General features: G+C 48.7%; 1 protein-coding gene across 7 annotated transcripts; it reads left to right on the forward strand.

Annotated features, from left to right (window-relative positions):
• The first annotated feature begins 7,510 nt into the window (after positions 1-7,510).
• On the forward strand, positions 7,511-19,352 carry BRD2 (bromodomain containing 2). Of its 7 annotated transcripts, XM_036247942.1 has the most exons (14): positions 9,804-10,069; positions 10,436-11,747; positions 13,318-13,621; positions 13,874-13,965; positions 14,239-14,376; positions 14,823-14,961; positions 15,042-15,256; positions 15,347-15,721; positions 16,225-16,353; positions 16,549-16,788; positions 16,914-17,179; positions 17,894-18,198; positions 18,395-18,517; positions 18,625-19,352. In XM_036247942.1, exons 5-14 carry the CDS (start codon positions 14,266-14,268, stop codon positions 18,759-18,761), a joined length of 2,040 nt encoding a protein of 679 aa, XP_036103835.1. In that variant the 5' UTR covers positions 9,804-10,069; positions 10,436-11,747; positions 13,318-13,621; positions 13,874-13,965; positions 14,239-14,265; the 3' UTR covers positions 18,762-19,352. The 7 variants fall into 7 exon arrangements, with proteins under 7 accessions (XP_036103830.1, XP_036103834.1, XP_036103829.1 ...); XM_036247937.1 differs by lacking the exons at positions 9,804-10,069; positions 13,874-13,965 and adding an exon at positions 7,511-7,963; XM_036247941.1 differs by lacking the exons at positions 9,804-10,069; positions 13,874-13,965 and adding an exon at positions 7,559-7,791.
• The last annotated feature ends 6,661 nt before the right edge of the window (positions 19,353-26,013 follow it).

Genomic DNA, 26,013 nt, shown 5'->3' on the forward strand with positions numbered 1-26,013 from the left:
CTGTCTCCAATCTCATTCTTTTCCAGTATTACTAAAGGAATGTTTTTATTACGCATATTCAATCACATACTTTTTTTTTTTTTTTTTTAATCCTCACCTGAGGACATTTTTCCATTTTTTGTACAGATAGAGTGGGAGGGAGAGAGAGAGAGAGAGAGAAACATCGACGTGAAAGGGACACATCGAGTGGCTGCCACCCGCAGGACCAACCAGGGCCGGGGACAAACTGCAACCGAAGTACGTGCCCTTAGCGGGAACCGAACCCGGGTCTCTCCAGACCACAGGCCGACGCTCTAACCGCTGAGCCAAACCGGCCAGGGCTCAATCACATACTTTTGATCTGGACCCTACTTACTTCTATATTCCTGAGACGAAAACTCACCTCCCTCAGGAAGCCTTCTGGACACTGAAGAGATCAGTGCATCGCGCCTTCCGTGTGCTTCCACAGCACCCTGTGCCTGCCACTACCATCATTTTCATTATTCTCTTCTTTCCATGTTGGCTTCAGTCACCTCAACCCCACTGCAAGGTCCTTAAGGGATCATGTCATATTCTTTTTTACCTTCTCGGCACCCACCAAGGGACCGCTCATTGGACCAAAAAATAGGCTGCTAGTGTCCTGGTGGGGGTGGCTTAGTGGTTGAGTGTCCTCTGGAGCACGGAAGGGTCACAGTTCTATTCCAGATCGGGGCACATGCCCAGGTTGCAGGCTCAATCCTCAGTCGGGTGTATGCAGGAGGCAGCCGATGGATGTTTCTCTGTCTCTCCTTCTAAAATCAATAAAAACATTTTTTAAAAATAAAAAAAGTAACAAATGGGTTGCTGGTTTCTAAAGGTGTTGTAGCTGAGCCTGGCAGCCTTCAAGCTTTAGAACAGATCATCCCGTCTAACAGATTTCAACAGTAAATCTCACCAGGAATATCTCTACTCTACAAACATCTTCACCCCACTGCCGTCCCTGTGCACCCCACCACTCTTCCCACTCCATTCTAGGTCCTTCCCAACTGCCCTTTCTCCCTCGTTCCCTCCTACTTCAGAGATCAAACCTAACCACCCAGCTCCCACATTTACCTCATTCCCAACTCAGAATGTCTCTTCATGTCCATAATCATCCTCTCCTTTTAGCTACATTTCTAGGAGCAGCAATCTTTTCAATTGCTCTACAAGGTTGAGATTTATTATCCCCATTATATAAACAAGAGCTGTGGCTCAAAGAGGATCATTCATTTATTTATTTAGCAAATATTTATTGACCACCCTTTAGGTACCTGGAAGTATGCTAGACACCAGACACCTACCATCAAACTTGCAACTGAGTGAAAATAGAGACATTAAACAAGTAAACTTACAAATTTATAAAAGCAAATTGTAAAAGGTACTATGAAGGAAAAGAACTATGATTCCCTAAGTGAAAATAACTGGAGATCGGGACCTTCTGATATTGAGATGAGATCTGAAGGTCCAGTAAGAGTTAGTCAGGTAGGGTGGGAAGAGTGCACCAAATGGGGGGGGGGGGTGAGTGGGGGTGTCGGGGGACAGCATGTATAAGAAGACCCTGAGGCAGGAAAGGGGCTGGCTCCTTCTGGGAAGTGAGGAAGGACCAATGCAGCTGAAGCATAGTGACAGCAGATGAGGCCAGAGACAGGCAGAAGCAAAGCCATGTGGGACCTTGTGGACCACAGAGAATGGGGTTCTCTTCTAAGTGCAGTTATTTCTGATGCTGCAACTACTTCATCTCATGTATGAATGCGCTACGGTTGCTAGCTGACCCACTTCCAGTCTCTCCAAAGCCAATCCATGGTGCACACTGTTGCCAAGTAAATCTTCTTACAAAGGTAGCTCTCACTTCGCCAATTAAAAAACTTAAATAGCCCTGTTTGGTTTGCTAAGTGGTTAGAGCATTGGCCCACAGACCAGAGTCACAGGTGTGATTCCCAGTCAAGGGCATGTGTCTCAGTTGCAGGTTCAATCCCCAGCTCAGTTGGGGTCGTGCAGGAGGCCACTAATCGATGTCTCTCTCTCACATTGATGTTTTTCTCTTCTCTCTCCTTTGCTCCCTCCCATTCTATCTAAAAAATCAATGAGAAACATCATTGGGTAAAGATTAGGAAAAAAAAAACAACTTAAATAGTCCCTTCCTTGCCCTGGCCGGTTTGGCTCAGTGGTTGGAGCATTGGCCTGCGGTCCGGAGAGACCCGGGTTCGGTTCCCGCTAAGGGCACGTACCTCAGTTGCAGTTTGTCCCCGGCTCTGGTTGGGTCGTGCAGGTGGCAACCACTCAATGTGTGACTTTCACATCAATATTTCTCTCTCTCTCCCTCCCACTCTATCTGAACAAAATATGGAAAAATGTCCTCAGGTGAGGATTAAATAAATAAATAAATAAAATAAATAGTCCCTTCCTTTCTACTATATTCAGTCAAAATTGCTTGGCCTGGATCCCCTATACTCTTCAGTTCTATCTCCAGATAACAGAAACTGCTCTCTAAGATCAACAGTGAGCCCCATATCAACCAGTGATTGTTCCCTTTTCTTTATTCTCCCACACCTATCTGTGGGGTATCACTTCCTCATCAGTCAGAACAGGGGTCCTTAACCTACAGTCCACATGTCATAAAATGCAAGGGTACATGAATTTTGAATAAATAAGTCACCTTTTTTTCAATATCTAACTGAAATTTAGTTTTGTGAATGTAGAAAATAAATCTTTTTAGTACTAGCTGTATGATAATGTCATCAATAGAAATCACCAATTAATGTTTTCATATCACGTGTACAGACATTTCGAAATATCTCTACAATTATGGCAAGTATTAGACCTGAGAATAAATCATTTTATTTAATGTATGAGTTAAGAAACACATGTATTGTATTAATAGGAAAACATATATTGTCCTGGCCGGTGTGGCTCAGTTGGTTGGAGTGTTGTCCTGAGAACCGAAGGGTCACGAGTTCGATTCCTGGTCAGGGCACATACCCAGGTTTCAGGTTCAATCCCTGGTCAATGTTTTTCTCTCACACCAATGTTTCTCTCTTTTCCTCTCACTAAAATCAATTTTCTAAAATCTTAAAAACACACATACACACATATTACTAAAGCATCATACATTTCTTTAAATATTTTGATAATTGTATATTTTATTTATGCAAATAAATATTATTTATTTATTTATTTATTTATTTATTTTTTATTTTTTATCCTCACCCGAGGACATTTTTCCATTTTTTGTTCAGGTAGAGTGGGAGGGAGAGAGAGGAACAGAGAGAGAGAAACATCGATGTGAAAGGAACACATCGAGTGGCTGCCACGCGCACAACCGACCAGGGCCGGGGACAAACTGCAACCGAGGTACGCGCCCTTAGTGGGAACCGAACCCGGGTCTCTCTGGACCGCAGGCCGACACTCTAACCGCTGAGCCAAACCGGCCAGGGCTATGCAAATAAATATTTACAAATATTATTGCTGGACAAAGTCCAAAGGTGCCACCAAACTGCCAAAGAAGTCCACAGCACAAACAAGCTTAAACTCATTCAAGCCCTGGCTGGTGTGGCTCAGCAATTAGAGTGTCAGCCTGAGCACAGAAGGGTTGAGGGTTTGATTTCAGTCAAGGACATGTACCGGGGTTACTAGTTCGATCCCTGGCCCCACCGGGACTCTTGTAAGAGATAAACGGTCGATGTGTCTCTCTCCCATCAATGTTTGTCTCATTACCCACTCCCTTCCTTCCTTCTACTCTCTTACAAAAAAAAAAAAATCAATGGAAAAAATATCCTTGGGTAAGGATTAACGAAACAAACAAACAAAAAAACTCACTTGACAAACATAAAGTCCTCTTGTTCTGCCTCACTCGTATTATGTTGTTCTGCTTTTCCTTCCTGTTTGATGCTCTGCCGTTGGTTCCACTTCCTATTCTTGCTCCCTGGGGAGCTAACTCAAAGCCCAATACTTGACCCACAACTAAATTCTGTTTCCTACTTCCTCCCTTATAAATCTCACCTACCTGCATGACTAATTCAGACACTGCCTCAAAGATGATTCCCAAATCTACCTCTCCTAATGTTTTTTTCCCCCAACTTCAATACTAGATCTTAAACTACCTGCTGTGCTTAGCAACCAGAATAACACACTGTCTAGGGGCAGACTGCCTGGGTTCAAATCCCAGCTTTGGTCACTTATTAAAAGTGTGACCATGGGCAAATTACTTAACACCTCGTGCTTCAATTGCTTCATTTGAAAAATGAGGGTGATAACAGTATCTATGTTATAGGGTTATAATGATTAAGAGAATTAATACATATAAAGGACTTATAATAGGGCCTGATACATATCAAGTATTCAGTAAATGTTAGCCATCATCAGTTTCATCTCCTTCCAACCTAACATTTTCATTTTGTGTTTTTAAATTTTTTATTGAATTTATTGGGATGACACCGGTTAATAAAATTATGTATGTTTCAGGTGTACAATTCTATATCATCTGTATATTGTACTGTGTGTTCACCACTCAAAGTCAAGTCCCCTTCTATCACCACTTATCCTCCCTTTAGCCTCTTCATTTTGTGTTTATTAATAGGTATAGTACTAGTTACCAGGAATATGAAAATAGTGTCCTTATCTTATGACATAATCCTGATCAAGTCATTGCTCAAAAACTTCCAGTGGCCCCCGCTAAGTCCAAATTTAGCAGTACTAGAAATTCTTTACAATATCACTGCAAATAAATTTACCTCCCAGTCTTCTCTCATACTGCTTTACTTCTTGTAGTTTATGTTCTCTTCTGGCCAGACGGGACTGCACTGCTCTCCACAAAAGTGACCCGTGCTGTAAGGCTTCATCCTCCTCACACCATCCCAATGTCTCAAATATGTATTTGACAGCAGTGACTGTGTCTTACTATGATTATTTCCCCAATACTATGCATGGTTCCCCATAAACATACACACTTACTTAAGCATCAATTTCCTTCAACTTTGTGAGCACCTCATACTGGCCCAGTACTATGCCAGGAGCTGGTGATATATCCTGGGGGGGGGGGGGGGACAACATGGCCCTATTCTTAAGATCAAAGTCTAACAAGGGAGAGGAACATGTAATCACATAAATGACATTCACTTGAAAGGTATAATCATAAGGACACCAAGGAGTGAGCAGTCAGCTGAATTTGGGAGGCAAGAATAAGCTTTTCAGATGCTTTGCAGACTTAAATGGATTGGGGAAAAGCCTATTACGTTTTAGACTGCAGTATGTGTAAAATACAAAAGCACGAAACAATGGTGTGTCTAGAAAACAGTTCATTGCGGCTGGACTATAGAGTACAAGAAGGGACTAGACACAAGACTGAAAAGGAAGGCAGACCCTTGTGTCAAGCAGAAGAATTTGGACTTTATCTCACAAGCAGTGAGGAATTAATATAGGGTTTAAACAGTAGCATATGGCCAGAGCTGTTTGGAAACCTCACTCCTAACAGCACTGTGGCAGAGGCAGAGAGAAAATCTAGAGCAGCACTGTCAACAGGGCTTTCTGCAGTGATGGAAAAGTTCTATAATCTGTGCTATCCAATAGGACGGTCATTAGCCACCTGTGGCTAACCAGAACTTGAAACATGGCCAGTGCAACTGAGGAACTAAATTTATGATCATATTTAATGTTAACTTAAAGAGCCGCACGTGGCTAGTGGCTACTGTATTGAATAGTGCAGCTTCAGCGGTAAGAAAAAGCAGTTAGGAAGCTGTTGATGCAGCTCAGGTGATAGGACAAGAACAGAGTGTGATTCAATGAATATTTCAGAGGCAAAATGATAAGTCTAGTGGACATAAAGTGAGAAAAAAGAAATCAAGAATGTGCCAGATTCCAGGCTTTGTGACTGATTAGCTGCCATCAGCCCGGACAAGATAGGAGCACGTCTCACGTGCATAAAGACTGCATCAATTTTGAATAGGTTGAAATGTCTGGGGGTTATCCAAGTGGTTATATTTAGTAGCAAGTTAAGCTCAGGAGATTTGTCTGAACTTAAGGTACAGATTTGAGAAGCTTTGAGTCATTGAGTGAAATTAGAGAAGATGAACAGAACTGGAAGCAAACTGAAGCAAAATCCTGGCAAACATCAACATGTAGGAATAAAGGAGAGTCCATGAGGAGACTGGAGAGGAACAGATGGACAAATAGGGAGAGACCATTGAGACTGGTCACAGAAACCAGGTGTAGAGAATTTCAGGAAGGAAGCATGATCAAGTGTCAAACTTTTCAGAGGTCACATAAGGAAAGTGCTCCCTGCCTTTGCCAATGAGGAGGTCCTTGGTGACATTTGCCAGAGTTTCAGTAGTGGAAGAAAGGAGCAGAGAGGAAAATTTAGGTAATTTCAGGTCTTGACTGCAGGAGAGAGAGATGCGAGGTAAATAAGAGAGATACAATAGTGATAACGTTATTTTCTTTCTTTCCTTTTATTTATTTTTTTGGACTGGGAAACTTGTAGAATGGAGAAGTTAAAAATGCTAATTGCTAGAAAATGGAAGTTAGCTTCAGAGTAATAGATGACAATGACCAGGTCAAAAGAAAAGGCATTTCCTTAAACAGAAGAGAGAACTTCTAGTACAATGCTAATAGTCATGGCCCAGTTTACAAAAGGGTGAGGGAAAGCTGGGCGTTCTCCAGCTAGGTGGCCTTTCTGTTCTGTTATTGGTAGGGGGTGAAGGGTTATGGACTACAGACCAAACATCTTAACTATACTCCGAGGGTCAAAAGAGATATTATTGTCTATGAACAAGTAAAAGGTCTATTTTAGGTGACAACTCAATTTCAATTTTATCCCTAGATTCGATTTTTATGGGACTGACTCAAGATCGAAAGAGGACAAAGCCTTAGGAAAAACAATTAGAGTTTTAATTTCGGTGGTCGAGCACGAGATGAGTAAAAAAGTAAAAGGAAGCCCAAGGCTGTGCGTTTTGTAGAAGGCAGAGGAGTCCAGGGACTAGCAGGTCCCAATGAAGTAAGGCAGTCTAGGTAGGTTCGGGGGAAATGAGAGGTTGTAAAACTCCCTAAGAGGAAGATGGGTACAAAACGCCTACATCTTGCGCCCGCACCTCAGCCCCCGCGGCAGGCAGGTGACAGTCCCTCGCCCCGGTCGAACCACACTACTACCCCGGGGAAGGGGTCCCACCTGCAAACCCTCCCATCTCCAGATCCAGGCCCCATTCTCCTTCACTGACTACAGCTCCGTAGCGCGCATTTCCTCTGGACTCCGGTCAGGACATGTCGAGCTGTATCTTATACCTGAGGAAGAAGAATCGGGTTAGGCCGCCCCGCGAGGCCGGGGGCACCGGGGAAGGGGTGGGAGAGGCAGGAGGTCCACGCGCCGCGCCCGCTTCCGCCCCACCCACCGCGCGCGCTCCCAGACGCGCCGCGGGAGCGGCGGTGCCTGCCCGACGCCTGCGCTCTGCTGCTCTGCCCGCCGCCTCCGGCGCTCCTTCCCCTCCCCCAATCCGGTCGCACCCTTGCGCCTGCGCGGTGCAACGTTCCCGGGCTGCGGCAGCCATGCTGAACCCGTAAGGAGAGGTGTGGGGGGTACAAGGTCGGCGACAACAGGACAGGAAGCCGGGGTTAGAGAGAAGCAGCGGCATTAGAGCGCACTGAGTCTCTGGAAATAGACCTGGGCTATGCAGTTCCCTTGGCCCCTTGTGCGAGCCCCAGGAACCTTCGGAAAACTGGCCCCCGTGGAGGAGGAAGGAGGGGGTCACCTGGCACGTGACCCGGGTCAGCCAATCTGGGTGTTGCTGACGTGTCCGCGCGGCCCAGGTGATTTCCCCACCCCCCTACTCGATCAAGAAGGGAGGGGCTGGGGGCTATACCCCCTCCCCCAACACAGCTTCAGTTTCCGGGGTGGGGGGTGACACCCCGGATTACATCTTCCCCCCGCACCAAGCCGAGGGGAACATTAGATTCCCCCCTGGAAGATTCCAGGATCCAGGTAAGAGGGGCACTTGGGCGGGGATGTTGCCAGTCATTTACGTGCTTAACCAATGGTGGGGAGTCCGGGAGGGAAATTCTTGGGGTTCAGAGTAGAATCCTGAGGGTGGGTTTGTCCTTCAAATATTTCACAGCCAATGGGAGCATGCAGGGAGGCAAGCAGGAGAGGGCACCTCGGATGGGGGAGGGGAATGGCCAACCTCATGGCTCCCTATCAATTGGAGGGCAAAAGGGCCTGGAGCGGTGTGTCCCCCACATTCCCTTCGTCCTCTGTGGGATACAGAAGCCCGTGGCCAGGTGAGGTTTCCTTTTGATGGGCGGGATGTGTGGCGACGGGGAATGACCTAGTGGGTTGAGGAGTGGGAGTGGTGACTGTAGTTCTTATTTGTGGGTATGAAGGTTTAGAGTGGGCAGCCAGGGTGTGAACGGAGATTGTTCCCAGGCGCCCACTCCTTTTCTCCCCAGACTCTGGAAGGAGCATATCTGTGCTTCCTTTGTGTCTGCGGTAGGAAGCTCGCAGTCGTCACATGGCATGCTGGAGGTTACGCTTCGAGGTGCTTATGGAAATTGTGTGTATTCACGTGGACACGGCCAATGGTGCCTTCTGTACAAACCTTCTTTGCCCCGTTGGGGTCTTAGCTGAGCATGTGTCTACCCCAGGCTGGGGGGTGGGGGGGCTTACAGATTGAAAGCTCGGGGCCTGCTCGCGAGCAGAAACCAGGCCCAAGGTGGGTGTAGAAGGGCAGCAGATAGTGTGGTCTGAAACCGGAGGGAGTGAGGCTTAGAACCTGCAATGATTTCACAGCTCACGAGGTTTCGGGTTTCTCCAGGGTGGTGTCTTTCGTCTCCATCCCCTCCCCCATTCCTAACAGTTCACTCCTTGTGTACTGCGGGGGAGGGAACGGAAAGGAGGGAAGAGTTACTTTTCCAAATTACTGAGTAGCTGTAGCCTCCTGTGTGACTCATGAGGGGGAAGGGAGGATCGGGAGGGAGCGGGGAGCAGTGATTTTCCGGAATGCAGGGAAACAAGCCAGAGTAATGTCTGGCTGCCCTTTCGCTTTCTAAGGCCCAGTATTTTCTCGACCTCCTAAATTTTTCTTTCCTGGCTGGCCTCTGTACAGACTTGCATAGAGCCCCGGGAGGAGAAAAGCAAATTTGGGAGGCTGGGCCATTGGGGGAGGGGAGAAGGCTTCTGCAAAGTTGCTGTGTCATTGCCCTTCTTGCTGTAGCCACCGGGCGGGCCCGCCTGTACTTTTGGGGCCGAGGCCTAATCCCCGGCGGAAGGGGGGCCGGTGAATCTTCTTTCCCGGGGCGCACTCCCCCTGCAGCTTGCCCCACTGGGGAAGTCGTGAAGACAGGAGATTGACGGCCATTTTAGACGCAGTAACGAGGTTGAGGCTATAGAGCTACTGCAGAGGGAAGGTGACGTGGTTGGAACTAAAGGATCTAGGCCCTCAGGAGCCCTTCCGAGGGGAGGGGATTCTTGTATTCGTTGACTTGCATTAATTTCTTTTCCGATATGCATAGCCTGTTTTCTTGATCTCCAGAAAGGGAGAAATGGGGGGGCCCTAAGGGGACGGGGAGCCCCAGAGGTGGTGGCTTTAGAGATCCTGATCTTGGAATGCTCTGGCATTTATTCGTTCGGAGTCTAACCCTATTCAGATAACCGAATTGTGGGGAAGATTCCGAGGAGTGGGTTGAGGGGGAGGGGGGAAACTGAGCTCCCAAAATGGCTCCTGCCCCTCCTCCGAGGCGGACGGCCGGGGGGGGGGGGGGAGGGTGGGAAGGGGAGAGAAGGAGGGGGAGGGCTAGTGAGCCGCAGCGGCCGCCTCCTCCGCTCGCCCTCCTCCCTGGCGCTGACCGATGGACCAGCCGCTCCGTGGGGAGGACTCCGGACCCTGGTGGGGGGATGGGGGCCCTTCCGCCCCCCTCGACGGAGGGACCCTAAGGGGGGTGCGGGCATGCCCTCGGGGTGGGGGAGGCAGGGAGCGTGGGGCAAAGGCCGAGCTCTCCTCAGGGGAGGGTGGCTCGCCCTGATTCGCCCCTCGCACGACTTGTTTTTTTCCCCTGCCCTGAGCCAGACACCGGAATGAAGTTTGGGGAGGAGGTGGGTTTCATATATAGGTGTGTTTGCATATTTTATTCCCACTTTAGGGCCGCTGAGGTTTTGTGGAGCCTGCAGGTATTTGTATTGATAAAGTATGAGTGGATAGGGATCGGAGATGTGCTTGGTTGGTGTGCAAGTTTTAGGAATGAATTCTAGGTTTTACCTTGTTGATAGCAGCTTTGGGGATTTTTTTTCTTTTTTTTTTTTTTACCTTTGTCTTTCTGTTGTTTGAGCTGGGGAAGGGCAGGGACGCTTTTGAGACTCTGGGAACATAGGGACCTTGGATCCCGTCTTCGCTGGGTTCTTAGCTGTTCGCTAGAGTACCAGGCCGTGGCTCTTAAGATGGCGTCTCCTTCCTCGTTTCAGACTCCTCGCTGCGGCGGCCTCACTGTCGAAAACAAGCACCGCCAGGCGTCCTGCGGCCACACCCTGGCAGGCGGAGGTTGGCTACGCCCACGCGGCCCCCACCAGTCCTCTGGTCTGGCCTATGGAGGAGCTACGAATGGCACGACCTGCCCGACCTCTGCAGCCGCCAGGCGCACCAGGCCTGGAGGCCTGGGAAGACTTTGTTGGAAAGGGAGTGGGGGCAGGGTGCTGCACCCTGCCAACGTCCTTCTTTCCCTGGAGTCGCCGAACCACCGCGCGGCCAGCTGGCTCAGTGATATGGCGGGTTGCCGCTTCCCTGTGGGTCTATGCGGCACTCTTCTGCCTGGTGACTGACACTTGGAAATGAAGTTTATGACATAATCGCTTCAGCGGACCAATCGAAAATGCTCCCGCGGACAGGCGTTCCTTCCCCTTCGACTGGACATCTTCACGCGCGTGAGCGAGCGAGCGTGCGCGCGCGGAGGGGGTGGGGGAAATCTCGAGCACGGTGGCGCGCATGAGCAGCGAAGCTCCTCCCCTCTGCCTATATATAAAGGGCTGGCGCGGGGCTCGGCGGCGCCATTTCGCGCTGGAGTGGAGCAGCCTCTAGAACGGGCTGGAGGATTCTGCCTACCGATACAGAGCCTTCAAGTCGTCGGGGCCCGCCATTGCAATCCACGTCCATCCGCTTGGAAATGGCCTTCGTCTCGGCCTATGACCGTTCCCGGCGGACAGTACAGACCCCATAGAAGCCCCCGAAGCTCCCCTTTTTCGGGCCCCGCCCAATCCTCGGAATCTGTCCACCCCCTCTACTCCGCCCTCAAGAGGATTTCAAAGATGGAGGCGGCGGCTCCCTAAACCACTTTTCGTGTTCATCCGCCTCCATCGAGATCGAAACGGGACCTTGTCCACCCTGGACGGTCTCCGCAGGAAGAGGGGATCTTTGCAGACCAACAGCGAGCAATATTGACGACGGTGTCTGGGATCGGGGGGCCTTCCTAGGGTTTGGAAGAGTCCGTCTCCCCTCGCTCGCCCGCCTCTGCTGAGGCCGCCGCCATTTTCTCGCTGTCCGCCTCCTGCGGAGCGCGCCAAGCTGCCGGGAGCTTTCGTGAAGCAGCGGAGGAGACTGCTTTCGTGCCTGCCCACTGGGGGGGGTTGTCGCCTGGAAGGCAAGGGCAGCGGCCCCCCCTACTCCCCGGGTTATGCTGGACCGGGCGGTAAGGGGAACCGAGGCCACCCGGACTTCCCGCGGCTGAGTGCAGCGCCGGTTGCCCGCGGTCAAGATGCTGCAAAACGTGACTCCCCATAACAAGTACGTCGTCGCGAGCGGGAAGGGGACGTTGGGGTGGGGGGGCTACGGCACGGGAGCGAGGGACGTCGGGTTCGGAGGAAATACCGAACTGACTCGGGCGCATTGCTAGTTCGTGGCGCGACTGTTGACTCGGGGGCTCGCGGAGGGGGTTGAGCGACGGTTTTGGAACCGTGGTAGTGTCCCGGACACTGCGTATGGAGGGAGTATAGGTTGTTATGTCTGTGTTACTCTCCCCGCGGTGGCCCAAACGTAGTCAGTGTTAGGCTGGCCGCGGAATGAAATAGGGAAGGACAGCTTTGATTGGGCTGTGGGTAGTGGGCCTGGTGTTGACCAATGGTTTGTCATGGCTCTTGAGGTGTTCGTGGCCACATCTAGTGCCTTACAGGGTTGTCATGGTGACAGCTTCAGGGACTGGCACCGGGAATACCCAGAGTAAGGTTAGAGAGAGATCGTTTTAGCTGGAGGGTTCTTGGAGTCTAGGTTAGGTCATTAAACTCCTGCTCGTCTTTCAATGACTGGGTCGTTTTGTGTAGGGGGGTGTGTGTATTTTGCTTGGTGGAAGGAACGTTTTGATATCCTCGCCTTTTATTTAAGGCGGGAGGGTGGGGCTGAGGATCCTAGTCCAGCTGTCTTGGGGTGTAAATAATGAGATCTTAAGGTAGTGATTTCAATCTTAGGCCTTAGGAAACACCTGTTTCAGAGCAGCACCAGAGAGAATGCAAACTTGAACCACTGTTGGCCTTTTATTTCCAGAGTTGATGCTACAGTGAGAACTGTTGGAATCTTGTTTTTTGGCAAGATGGGGGGGTGGGGTACTATTCCTCTTAGGAGGGAACTTGCTGACCTTGACTGAGCAGCTCTATTTTGTAGTCCCTTGGAGAAAGGAGACTGGAATTGCAAAAAAATTCTGGGGGCTGGCTGCTGGGTTATATTCCAGGCTGTGGAGTCAAACAAATGCTCCTTGTCTGAGTTGTTTTTTTTCCTTCTTCTGAGTTGGTATGGTTTTCCGTTAGATTTCTGGTCGATTTTCTGCCATGCAGTTAACTATGCAGAGCATGTGGAGGAATCCATCTGCCCAGATGGCTTCTTAGCTGTCTCATCAGCACTTTTAAGAAATTCTCATCCCCTTCCTTTTGCTTTTTTCACCTGTTTTTCCTCAGCCTCGACCACCATGGCAACCACTAAGCCCCTAGTGGATGAGATCTTTCTCAGGCCTGGGGCTTGAGTTTCTAGCTCCACCCACTTTGCTTAAGTCTTCTTCCCCACAAGCCCTGTTCTTTTCTGTTACGTCCTATAAACCATTTGGGGGCTTTTTTCCCTACATAAAGAAAAAATACAGAGAGAGCACCTATCAGACTCCAGAAGGTGGGACCTAGATAAATGGGCTAAAAATAAGGAAACAAAAAGTGTGAGGGTGGGAGACAAGAATGTGTTTGAGTACTGGTTGTAGTTAAGCTTGCTCGCCTCTCATTAGGTCCCAAACCTGGATTTATTGGGTATATAGTGTAATTTGCACTCTCCCTAGTTTCTATGAGATTACCACATCTAATTTTGTTTCCCATTTTCACAGGCTCCCTGGGGAAGGGAATGCAGGGTTACTGGGGCTGGGCCCAGAGGCTGCAGCCCCTGGGAAAAGGATTCGAAAGCCTTCCCTGTTGTATGAGGGATTCGAAAGCCCCACAATGGCTTCAGTGCCAGCTTTACAACTGACCCCTGCCAACCCACCACCTCCGGAGGTATCCAATCCCAAAAAGCCAGGACGGGTTACCAACCAGCTGCAATACCTGCACAAGGTGGTGATGAAGGCTCTGTGGAAACATCAGTTTGCATGGCCCTTCCGGCAGCCTGTGGATGCCGTCAAACTGGGTCTGCCGGTGAGTTGAGGAGTTGGAGTTGGGGAGGTGTGTGGGAATGAACAAGAATGTGTGTGAGTGGGGTGGGCTGTCTAGAATAGGTGCTGCGGCCCCTAGGGATTTCCCATCTCTCCCCCATTGTGCAGATAGCCACCAGATTTCTCGATTTTTTTGGTCCTTTGTGATTGATCCAACCGTTTGCTATCTTGGCATCTCTCATTGTGCCCTCCATGTGTCCTTCCTTAACTTTTGTGCCCTGGCTCCATTTTACAGATTCCCACCCCAGGTTGGGAGAGGACCACGGTGGCCAAAATTCTTAGCTTCTTCCTCTCCCTCATGCAGCCCATGGATAGCCAGCCCTAGAGGTAATGTCACAGGATGGGAAACTTTCCATAGTGGGTGGGAGGTGGGTGGTTAGAGAAAGACAGTAGGAATCTCCTTCCTGCTGAGTGTTAAGAATCCTATTCCATTTTTTTCTGTCCTGCAGTTTAATTGGGGCCGCAGTTTAGGGGACTCCTTTGACATGGGCGCTGTGTGTGTGTGTGTATGTGTGCGTGTTGGGGTCAATAGATTGCTTAGGAGAACAGGCATGCATTTTTCAGTGGCTCTGACCTATTTGGGGTTTTTTGTGTTTTTAGGATTACCATAAAATTATAAAGCAGCCTATGGACATGGGTACTATTAAGAGAAGACTTGAAAATAATTATTATTGGGCTGCTTCAGAGTGTATGCAGGATTTTAATACCATGTTCACCAACTGTTACATCTATAACAAGGTGAGTTTTTCCATATTTATTAATATGCTATACAAAGTCTGAGTCTTCTATAGGAGGTATCCTTAGTCAGAATCTAGAGAATGTGAGCTCCAAAGCATACCACTACTTACAAGGATGTGGCTTCAGAAATGCAGAGTTAAAGGTTCTTTAACCTTCATATTTAAGGGTGGTGAACCTGTTTGTCAGAAATTCCCAGAGACCTGAATAGAGCAGGATTTATTTTCCTTGTAAGATCTCCTTCCCTTATTTCTGAATTTTCTTTCTTGGTTGAATTTTGAGGGGGACAGGTTGGGAGAGAAAGTGGGAATTAGTAGCCCCAGTGTAGGAAATTCTAGTACTCCGTGACAAACTGTATCTAAGGGAGTGGTAGTAATGCTTGGGCTAGAAATTCCTTTGAGAAAACTAGTCTATCTTTGCTGATACTTGAACCTTTCTGTTTTCTGTAGCCCACTGATGATATTGTCCTGATGGCACAAACTCTGGAAAAGATCTTCCTACAGAAAGTAGCATCAATGCCACAGGAGGAACAGGAGCTTGTGGTCACCATCCCTAAGAACAGCCACAAGAAGGGGGCCAAATTGGCAGGTAGGAAGAGTGGGAGTTTTGCTATGGAGACCAAAAGATGGGAAAGCTTGATCAAACTAACTCTTTTTTTTCTTTTTTAGCACTCCAGGGCAGTATCACCAGTGCCCATCAGGTGCCTGCTATCTCTTCTGTATCTCACACAGCCCTGTATACTCCACCTCCTGAGATACCTACCACTGTCCTCAACATTCCCCATCCATCGGTCATCTCTTCTCCCCTTCTCAAGTCCTTACACTCCGCCGGACCCCCGCTCCTTGCTGTCTCTGCAGCTCCCCCAGCCCAGCCCCTTGCCAAGGTACAGATCTGGATTTCTTTTGGACAATGGGGAGGGATAGCTTGATTGAGGTGAACCTGAAGTAAAGGCTCCTGTTTTGTTTCTTTGCAGAAGAAGGGAGTAAAGCGGAAAGCAGATACTACCACCCCCACACCTACAGCCATCCTGGCTCCTGGTTCCCCAGCTAGCCCCCCCGGGGGTCTTGAGCCTAAGGCAGCACGGCTTCCCCCTATGCGCAGAGAAAGTGGACGCCCCATCAAGCCCCCACGAAAAGACTTGCCTGACTCTCAGCAACAACACCAGAGCTCCAAGAAAGGAAAGCTGTCAGAACAGTTGAAACATTGCAATGGCATTTTGAAGGAGTTACTCTCTAAGAAGCACGCTGCCTATGCGTGGCCTTTCTATAAACCAGTGGATGCTTCTGCTCTTGGCCTACATGATTACCATGACATCATTAAGCACCCCATGGACCTCAGCACTGTCAAGGTACCCACTGCATGGGGCAGATGGGATGCTCAGGCAGTGATCGGAGTCTAGGGATCAATAAAAACCATGTCACTTCTCCTTAGGGGCATACAGAAATCTTTGGTTCTTGGTATTTTATAAAATAGTTATGTGGAATTGGTCAAGTACTTGATAAGAGTTCCTAATTTCTGGAGTTTGAAACTGCATCGTGGGTTTTATCTTCAGAGCAACACTAATACTGTATACAGTTCTACTTACTGGGGCTGTTGGGTTAGGGGATCTAAGGGGTGAAGGATAGAGACCATTGACCCTCCTCTGTTACTTAGAAATGATTTTTTTCCTAGACGTAGATATTTCTTCAACCCACCCAAATTCCTTTGACTTCAAACTTGAACCCCAGGGCACAGATCCTTAAAGTCATCCCCACTGTGCTCTCAAGAGGGCTGCTCTTGCGGTGTCTGGGGTTGGCAGGGAAAGGTGAGTCTCCCTGCCTGTGCAGCTTCTGACGCTGCCTCCTTCTGCAGCGGAAGATGGAGAATCGTGATTACCGGGATGCCCAGGAGTTTGCTGCTGATGTGCGGCTTATGTTCTCCAACTGCTACAAGTACAATCCCCCAGACCACGATGTTGTGGCCATGGCACGAAAGCTACAGGTGAGTGCCAAAGCTGGAGTTGGGAAAATAAGTAGGTCTGGGGAGAGATTTTTGTCATCTGCACTGCACGATCTTAATGTGAGGCTCACTTCATCTTTATGGTTGTAAAGTGGAGCCGGAGCCATATCTTGGAGTGGCTGGGTATAATCAGGTCACTGTCTCCCAGCATGGTTTTGAGTCAGCCTCTCTTTCTAGGATGTATTTGAGTTCCGTTATGCCAAGATGCCAGATGAACCACTAGAACCAGGGCCTCTGCCAGTCTCTACTGCCTTGCCTGCTGGCCTGGCCAAATCCTCTTCAGAGTCCTCTAGTGAGGAAAGTAGCAGTGAGAGCTCTTCGGAGGAGGAGGAGGATGAAGATGAAGATGAAGAAGAGAGTGAAAGCTCTGACTCGGAAGAAGAAAGGGCTCATCGCTTGGCAGAACTGCAGGAACAGGTACTTGTTGCTGTTCAGTATACTAAGACATTTCGTGCCTGTCTGCCCTTTTTTTCTTTAGTCTTTTTAAATTGTTCTACTTCATTTGTTTCTTACATTTCACATCTTGATTCTTTTTCCTCCAGCTTCGGGCTGTACATGAACAACTGGCTGCCCTGTCCCAAGGCCCAATATCCAAACCCAAGCGGAAGAGAGAGAAAAAAGAGAAAAAGAAGAAGCGGAAGGCAGAGAAGCATCGAGGCCGAACTGGGGTAGATGAAGATGACAAGGGGCCTCGGGTACCCCGCCTCTCTCAGCCCAAGAAATCCAAGAAAGCAAGCGGCAGTGGGGGTGGCAGTGCTGCTACATTAGGTACCCCTGGCTTTGGACCTTCTGGAGGAAGTGGCACCAAGTGAGTTGTAATGGATGGATGCTTTCTCCCATTCCTTGTGAAGTTTTCTTTAAGTGGCCAGGTTACGGACATGGGTCATGAGAGACCACAGGGTCTTTCAAAACTATTTAACTCTGACAAATACAGTGCAAAAGTAGCCATAGGCAATACAGATGTGAACACGAATATATGTTCCAATAAAACTTTATTTACAAAAACAAATGGCAAGCCAGAGCCATAGTTTGACTACCCTCATCTCTAAACCAATGTATCTATACTGTTTCTTTCTTGTTTTCTGTGGTCTGGTAGGTTAGTAGTGCTTTGGGCAACTAGAAGATGTATTCATACCAGCATGCCTATATCTAGTTCTTTTTATTTATTTATTTTCTAAGACTTTTAAAACTGATTTTAGAAAGGGAGAGGGAGGTAGAAAAAGTGATGTGAAAGAGAAACATCTGTGGGCTGCCTCCTGCACACCACCTACTGGGAATCGAACCAGCGACCTCTTGGTGCAGTGTGTCGATGCTCAACCACTGACCCACACCACCTGGGCTATATCTAGTTCTTAAAGCCCAAAATGGTTGGCATTCCCCAATACACCTTTTACTCATTTGTTTTAATGGAAAAAGCAAACTGCATGCAGGCAGGAAATCCAAAATGCTGGCTTGAACAGTAGGAACCTGTGGGGATAGGTTAAGGATGCCTCTCTAATTGAGAGTTTTCTTTTGCCCATAGACTACCCAAAAAGACCACAAAGACAGCCCCACCTACCCTGCCTACAGGCTATGATTCAGAGGAGGAGGAAGAAAGTAGGCCCATGAGTTATGATGAGAAGCGGCAGTTGAGCCTGGACATCAACAAATTACCTGGGGAGAAGCTGGGTCGAGTTGTGCACATAATCCAAGCCAGGGAGCCTTCTTTACGTGACTCAAACCCAGAAGAGATTGAGATTGATTTTGAAACTCTCAAGCCATCCACACTTAGAGAGCTTGAGCGCTACGTCCTTTCCTGCCTTCGAAAGAAACCTCGGAAGCCCTACAGTGAGTATGAATGAGGTCCACCGATCCCCATGAGATTCTCAGGATGGTTTAGAAAGGGGGGTAGTAGGGCGTGCCTTCTAGGTGCACTTGTGACTCAGCTCCCAGCATGGTGTTCAAGAAAGGAACTTGGCAGCACCAGGGTACGATAAAACTAGAATGTTTCCAGCAATCTTAGTCCTGATACGTCTCTTTCTAGCCATTAAAAAACCTGTGGGAAAGACAAAGGAGGAACTGGCGTTAGAGAAGAAGCGGGAACTAGAAAAGCGGTTACAAGATGTTAGTGGGCAGCTCAATTCCACCAAAAAGCCCCCCAAGAAAGGTGAGTATTCTTACACCACTGCAGGCTCACTGCATTCTGCCCTCTTGGCTATCTTCAGAAATGGAGATCAGACTTACCCATCTTTAACCTTCAACTTTGTTCTGCAGCAAGTGAGAAAACAGAGTCATCGTCTGCTCAGCAAGTAGCTGTGTCACGTCTCAGCGCTTCCAGCTCCAGCTCAGACTCCAGCTCCTCCTCTTCATCTTCCTCCTCTTCAGACACCAGTGATTCAGACTCAGGCTAAGGGGTCAGGCCAGATGGGGCAGGAGGCTCCGCAGGACCGGACCCTTAGACCACCCTGCCTCACCCCTTCCCCCCTTGCTGTGACACTTCCTCATCTCACCCCCTCCCCCCACTGTAGGAGAGCTGGCTCTGCAGGGGGGAGGGATGCAGGGATATTTACTGAAGGCGGGACACAATGGACAAAATAAGGTTTGAGTTCCCGGCTCCATTGAGAGTGACCTCTTGGGCATAGGGCCCCATTCAAAATGACTGGGACAGGGCAGGGAGATGGTGGGAGTGGGGAAAGACCCTCATGGGTGGTTACCTGAGGCCATAGCTGCCCTGTTTACTTGTAAAGGCCCAGTTTTGAGGTTGGTTGGTTCTAATTTATTTTACGCTAGGGAAGGCTGAGGGGTGTGAGGCTGTGGTCCCCTTGGCCTCCTTGGGGAGGTAAGAAGGGGGAGCTCATTTTTTACGTTGACATTTTTCTACTCTGTTTTCCCTTTCTCCATTTGGGATCCCTGGGGGTTTGTGTCATCTCCCCATTTGGTCCCCTGGATTGTCTTTCTTTGTCTGTTGATTATAACTTGTAAATAAAGAAAGTATTATTCAAGTTTTGAGTTGTTTTTAACATTTGTTTCTGTGGTGTTTCAAAGGAACATGGTAAAATTGAGAATTTTGAGGTGAGAAAGGGGCAGAGCCATCCTGCAGTTGCATTGTGTCTTAGTTTTTGTACAAACCTGTAGGCTGTTGCTGTGGTGGTAGAAGTAAATGCATCTGCCCCTTGTCAGGTGAGTCCATGAGAATAACCTTTAGGTTCATGGTTCGCTCTGGTTTAGATAAGAAAGCAAACCTTCCGACTCCTGCCTGACTTCATCACGAGGGGGAGCTCAGGGTGCAGTGGTGCATGGGTGTGTGGGTCCTCTGAACACAGACTGAAGGTTTAGGAGGTAGCCAACAGTGAGTGGGTGGGGGGCACTGGGCATCTGCCTAAGGTATTTGTTCCTGCTTTTATCATTTGCTGCTTTGGCTTACAATTGTAGATTGACAGGGCCCTGCATTATTTTTCAATAGAATGACGATTCAGAGCATTCCAGCAACTGTTACCAACAAAACACCTCCACATGTCTAACTCCTTGTTTTGCTCTAAAGGGAGAGGGGCTGTATAGTTAAGGGAGCTGGGACATGGAGAGTCCCTGTCCTGTGCCGTGACCCTTGAGGTTTCAGTTGGAGCCAGTCTGTCCTTTGACCCCCAGCTCCTATCCCTTTTGGATACTGTAGTAGTTGCAGAAGTCTGAGGGCGGTTTTGGGATTACCGCCTTCCACAGTAACCTCAGCACAACTAGCCCTGTGGGCGTCCTTTCCCATGTGCACTCCCAGCTCTTGGAATTGTGTCCCGCTTTTTGTTTCTTCATTCCATGCCTTTTGCTCTTCAAGTGTTTTCCGTAGGAAGTATTTATTCAGTCAACGTGTTTTATTGTGTTTCCTTAATTGCTTTTTTTTAAAGAAAGTTTATTTTTTAGGGAGGGGGAACATCAGTCAGCAGCAGCTTGCACACACACACACACACACACACACACACCCCACTGGGGATGAAACCTGAAACCCGGGCTTGCCCGGACCTCTCAGTCCATGGGACTAGGCTCAATCCACTGAGCCACACCAGCTGGGCAGCTTTTTATTTTTCAACAATCTGCTACATCAGGGTGTAGAAGTGAAGATAGAAGACGGGCCCTGTCCTCAAGAAGCTTGCTCTATAAATAGTTTGATCATTAATCATGGAAACTGATTGTACTCATTGACTTCAAGATAAAGGCATGATGACTTCATTTTCCCTTATTGAACCCCAATGTGTGACCCCAGTCTCAGCCCTGCAAACCTTTCTCTTAGGTTCATTCAGACTGTCATTGGAAAACGCTGCTTCCCTGTGGGACCAGCATAATGGGCCCCCAGGACAAGGACTAGAGATTCTCTGGGGCTTGTCCAAAATAACTTTGAGGGAGGTCTCCCTGAGCAACAAGAGAGGGACTGGGATAGAGAGCTGGGAAGGAGATGTAGAAATGGTAGAAGTGAACTCGTTTCCATGAACTCACGTCTGCTTCTTTCCCCTTTCCTGGATCACCTTAGTGCTAGTTCTTCAAATTCCTCCTAGCTGGTCTCCAACCACAAATGAGACACCTTTCTGCCCCCAGGCAACTGCAGGGTTTTGTTTTGTTTTGTTTTGTTTTATTACAATTGGTTTTCACAGCACAATATGCAAAGATCTATAACGATTTTATAAGAGGGTTTTGATCTGAAAGATGAGGAATCAGATCTTCAGACAGGTCTCAGAAGGCTGAGTGAGGGACCACATCAGGGAGGAGGTGAGGGAGCGAACATTGTCAGCAGAAGAAACGGAAGGGGGATTGCTTGAATGCAGGTGGTGCTGAAGCAGCAGGAATGAAAGGCAAGTGCTTTCAGAAAAGACCAGAAAGTTGGACAAACCGCGATAAGGACTCTAATTTTTATCCCAGAGACTTTAAGAGTAGCTCACATTTATTGAGCATTTACTACACTAACCACTGTACTAAGAAAACACTGTAAACTCATTTCATCCTCATAGCTCTATGAGCTAAGTTATGTATCCATTTAACAGAGGTGCAGAGAGGTTAAGGAACTTGCCCAAAGTCGTAGCACCCAGTGAGTGCTGGAGGGGGAACTTGAACCCAGCCCTCTTTCTCCAGGAGCTACTGCACTAGAATCCTAATCCAGTGGGCTCGTGGGCAGCTAGGATACACATACTTTGAAGAAATTGCAGTTGGGAGAGGCATGGATTTGTGGGGTATCAGAATAGGATGCCGAGTGATCATTTAGAAAGCAGTTGCCACACTTGGTCCCAACGAGGGAAGATAGTGGTTTGGGACAAAGACGTAGATTCGGACACACTGATAGGCCCAGAGCTTTGCAGTAGTGGAAGTTTGATCCTTTGTTGACTGAGTGCCACATGGCTGACTGGCAGGTGTGAATGGAACTCCAGCAAGGCCCGCAGAAAGGGCCGGCTCTGAGACTGGACATGACAGCCACAGGCTGTCTGTGGTGCCACCTAGTGAGCATGTTACCCATGACTTCCTGAATCTCTAGTAGGTAACTTTGTGCCCATCCTCCCATCTCTTGGTTCTTTTCTTCTTACTCCCTTGTTCCTTTGAGTCTTGAAGCACGAGCTTCACTTATGTGGTGCAGAGACCTCACCTCCTGGGCTTCCCCTGGCTCCTTCAACACCTCTTCTGCACTCACACTTTTCAGACAGCACCTCCTAGTCAGCTTCTCAACAGTCAGCCTCAGCCTTCCCTGGGACGTGTTGCCCTTGTGATACCTTCTTTGGCCCTCTTCTTATTTGCAGTGTTTCTAAACAATTTTACCCCTTCCTCTGGAGGCCACTCCCACCCGTGGTTCTGTCCAGACCTTGCTCCGAAGTTCCAAGGCTGTTTTCAGCTGCCTAATGGCAGTCTCCCACAGGCTCCTGGCACTCGGCACATCCAGAAACAGCCCTGTCTTTTCCTCCAAAGATGTCTTTCTGTGACTTCTGTTTCTGTAACAAGCACTCATACAGAACTCACAAACGCACCAGACACTGACGAGTGCCTTTACAGTTAAGTCCTCACTATAACGCCACAAGGTGGAGTCATCACGCTTTACAGATGCGGGGACAGGCTGAGATCGGGTACCAGCTCTACCATAAATACGTGGTGGCAGAGCCAGGACTTTAGTGTGTCCTTATTCTCCGGGTCATTTGAGCCAGAGCCTGGGATCTGCCGGGATTTCTGCCCTGGCCCTCTCGCCCCTCACTGCTCATCCATCCCTGGCTGGTGAGCTTTCCTCTCCCTTCCGTCAGCACCCCCATTGCGCTGGGCCATCATGACTCTCTTCTTGCTAGTCTGTCCACAGTCTCATTTCCCTCTGATTAATCCATGCCCCACACTAGCTGTCGGAGAGATTCTTTAGAAAATAAGTCTGATCATGTTGCTCATTATCCTTAAGGTTTAAAGCCCTTTGCAAGGCCTCTATATAGCCCTTGTTGCCTCCACAAGGTTATGTCCCTCATTATCCTTCCTTGTACTCTGTGCTCAACTCAGAGCAAAAGATGGGCCCTCTCAGATCCTCCCATGCTGCTTCTTGCCGCTGGGCCTTGGCACATGCTGTTCTCTCTTCCCAAAATATCCTCTCCCTCTCATCAGCAAATCCTACAGAGTCTCCAAGAACAACTTGTTACCTTGTAAAGACTTTTCTAACTGTCCTTCCATCTCCCATCACACACATGGCTACAGAGGACCTCTCTGGCTAATTGTACTGGGTCCTCTCCATTCAACCACTGCCCCGTCTCCAGACGCCAGCAGGAGTGTCCTGCATTGAGCTAGCGTGGCCTCTCTGCCTTGGCCCCTCCATCATGCCTGTTCTGCTCCTCAGCCTTGGAGGACTCTCCCAGTGAACAATCAGACTAACAACTCCCACTTTTAGTTCACACATAAGTACTTCCTTCCTCCTTATTTTCCCCCCTTGTGCACACACGCCTCCCACAGCTCCTTGCGATGTAGGGTCTGTGTCTTTTTTTTTTTTTTTTTTTTTTTTTTTTTATCCTCACCAGAGGACATTTTTCCACTTTTTGTTCAGGTAGAGTGGGAGGGAGAGAGAGGAACAGAGAGAGAGAGAAACATCGATGTGAAAGGGACACATCGAGTGGCTGCCACCCGCACGACCGACCAGGGCCGGGGACAAACTGCAACCGAGGTACGTGCCCTTAGCGGGAACCGAACCCGGGTCTCTCTGGACCGCAGGCCGACGCTCTAACCGCTGAGCCAAACCGGCCAGGGCGGGTCTGTGTCTTATTCTTTTTTTCTCTCTCTTAGAGAGGGAACATTGATGTGATAGAGACACATCAGTTGGTTGCCTCCCACATGGGGGTCAAACCTGCAACCCAGGCATGTGCCCTTGACCAGGAATCAAACCCGAGACCCTTCGGTCTACGGGCCAACTGTCTAACTGCTGAGCCAAGCCGGCCAGGGCATGTCTTGTTCTTTATAGCCTTGACCTGCCCAGTGCCTGGGGACAGTTTAAACATAAGCATAAATGATTGTTACACCACCTCCTGGCATTTGTGTTCATCCAGGTAGCTCAGCACAGATTCCAACAGGAGGCTCAGCAGAAGGTTTGGACAGGTGTATCATCAAGGTGAGCTAAAATGATAAGCCATCTCTGGTTTGCCCAGGCTGAGGCACTTTCCAGGACATGGGATGCGCAGCAATCAAACTGGGGAAATCCCAGGCAAATTGGTACAAGTGGTCAACCCCTGAATGGGAGACATTACAGCACTTTGGCGTGTAGGGAAATAGTGAGCCCTAACGTACACCAGGCATTTATCAAGGCATCCAAGTCTTTGTCATTAGATTCTATTATGCCCACTTAACAAGAGAAAACAGAGGCTCACAGAGGTCTATTAACTTGGCCTAAACCGTTGGTTCCTAAGTCCATGCCTTTCTGCTGTGTCATGTGGTGTCCGGGCCTGTCAGCCACTTTTCTCCCTCACGCTCTGCCTCGCCACCCACCCCCCTTGCCAGGAAAACTCCCTCCCTGAGAACCAGGCCTGTCACCTCAGCCTAAGGTGACCAAGATAAGAGAATACTCCTTGTGTAAGTAAGAGGAACCAGTCGTCCTTGCCAAATGTCATATATTTTTGTTTTTGTATGACAAGTAAATATTTATACATACTATTTCTCTCGTGTGTTTGCTGAATGAGTACATTGCTAATCTTGTCAATGAAGCTAATGTTTGATTTAAAGTTGGAGGAGAAAAGGGATTCTCCAGGGATAAAATGTTGTCAGGAGTTCATTGAAAAAAGTGTCTCTAAAGTGATCCTCAGCCCTGGCCGGGTAGCTCAGTTAGTTAGACTGTCATCCCGATACCCCAAGGTTGTGGGTTTGATCCCTGGCCAGCGCATATACAAGAAGCAACCAATGAATGCATAAATAAGTGGAACACCAACTGGTCTCTCTCTCTCTCTCTCCCTTCCCCCTCTCTCTTTCTCCTTTCCTCTCTCCCTAAAATAAATAATCTTTTTAATTTTAAATATTGTTTTTTATTAAAATAAACCTGACACCTGCATACTTTTGTTAACCAGTGTCATCCTAATAAATTCAATTAAAAATTTTTTAATTAAAAAAATAAATAAAAAAAATAAAGTGATCCTCTAGCAGCTGCTACTGTCAGGCCTCGGAGAGCCTGTAGCTGTTGGAATCCCTGGGACTAGGAGAACGGGTCAATTGATCAACATACCTTCTCCTCTTCTGCACCTGCAGTGTATGTATTGGAACTGGCTTTCCCAGAGGCGGGTTGTAGAGACACAGAGTTCTGAAGTGGTTATCACCTGCCCCCCTGCCTAGTCTACGTCTCAGCCAGAGCTGCTGCAAAAACGAGATGGTCTCATGGTTTCCCTCATCTTTTCCTTCTCTCTCTCTAAAAAAAAAAAAAGGCAGCAACAGAGCGCTCATTACAAAGAGCCAGGAAGTCCTCGTCCCAGTGAACTGTGGTGCTCCTTGACGGCGAGGAGAATAACGGTTGTTATTCTGGAGCCGTGGTTCTTGGTTTGAGAAGGAACAGCGCTGCCCAATCCCCCTGGGCTCCAGTATCAGACTCTGATCGCACCTGCTGCCTTGCCTCTCCTTACGAGGCCCAGGTCCCTAGGCCGTCAATGACTTGGTGCTGAGACTGGCCATGAACCTGTGCTTAGACTTCCCCTTAAAACTCTGCATCCTGTTCTGGACCTGATTCCAACCACAGTGACCCCAGCCCCTGATCTGTGGACACTGAGTCCATGTCCTGCCCCTCAAGCCGATCCCCAGGGTCACGCTCTTCATCACGGGCTCGGCCTCGCAGTAGACCCTGCAGAGTTCCACGGTGACTTCACCAAAGCTTTGGCCGGGAGAAACCATTGTGAGGAGCATCTGAGGTGGGGCTCGGGGTTGAGAACCCAGTTCAGAAAGCAGACTGTGAGTGGGGGTGGCGGTGAAGGCTCGCTTCAGAGCAAGGTACAAAACAAAACCGAGGACCTTGTTTCCCGGAGTCCCAGGGACCTGAAGGAGAAAGCGGGGACAGGAAGGGACACCTACGGAGCTCCTGCTAACTGCCAGGTGTTTTGCTGGGCACTTCTTACACTTACCTCTTTCATCCCTATCACAGGTGCTTTGCTCTTCCTAGTCAGGGATGAAGAAGCTCTAATTTAATGTGCACACAATCACAAAGCT

The sequence above is a fragment of the Molossus molossus genome, unplaced genomic scaffold (genome assembly GCF_014108415.1).
Source record: "Molossus molossus isolate mMolMol1 unplaced genomic scaffold, mMolMol1.p scaffold_m16_p_8, whole genome shotgun sequence".
NCBI classification, from domain to species: Eukaryota; Metazoa; Chordata; class Mammalia; order Chiroptera; family Molossidae; genus Molossus; species Molossus molossus.

Bases quoted from the DNA above. Each gene is read 5' to 3' on its own strand.
- BRD2 (XM_036247937.1), top strand. From the start codon at position 11,719: ATGCTGCAAAACGTGACTCCCCATAACAA. The intron at 14,962-15,041 runs GTAGGAAGAGTG...TTTCTTTTTTAG, and splicing joins GAAGGGGGCCAAATTGGCAG to CACTCCAGGGCAGTATCACC. The intron at 18,199-18,394 runs GTGAGTATGAAT...GTCTCTTTCTAG, and splicing joins GAAACCTCGGAAGCCCTACA to CCATTAAAAAACCTGTGGGA.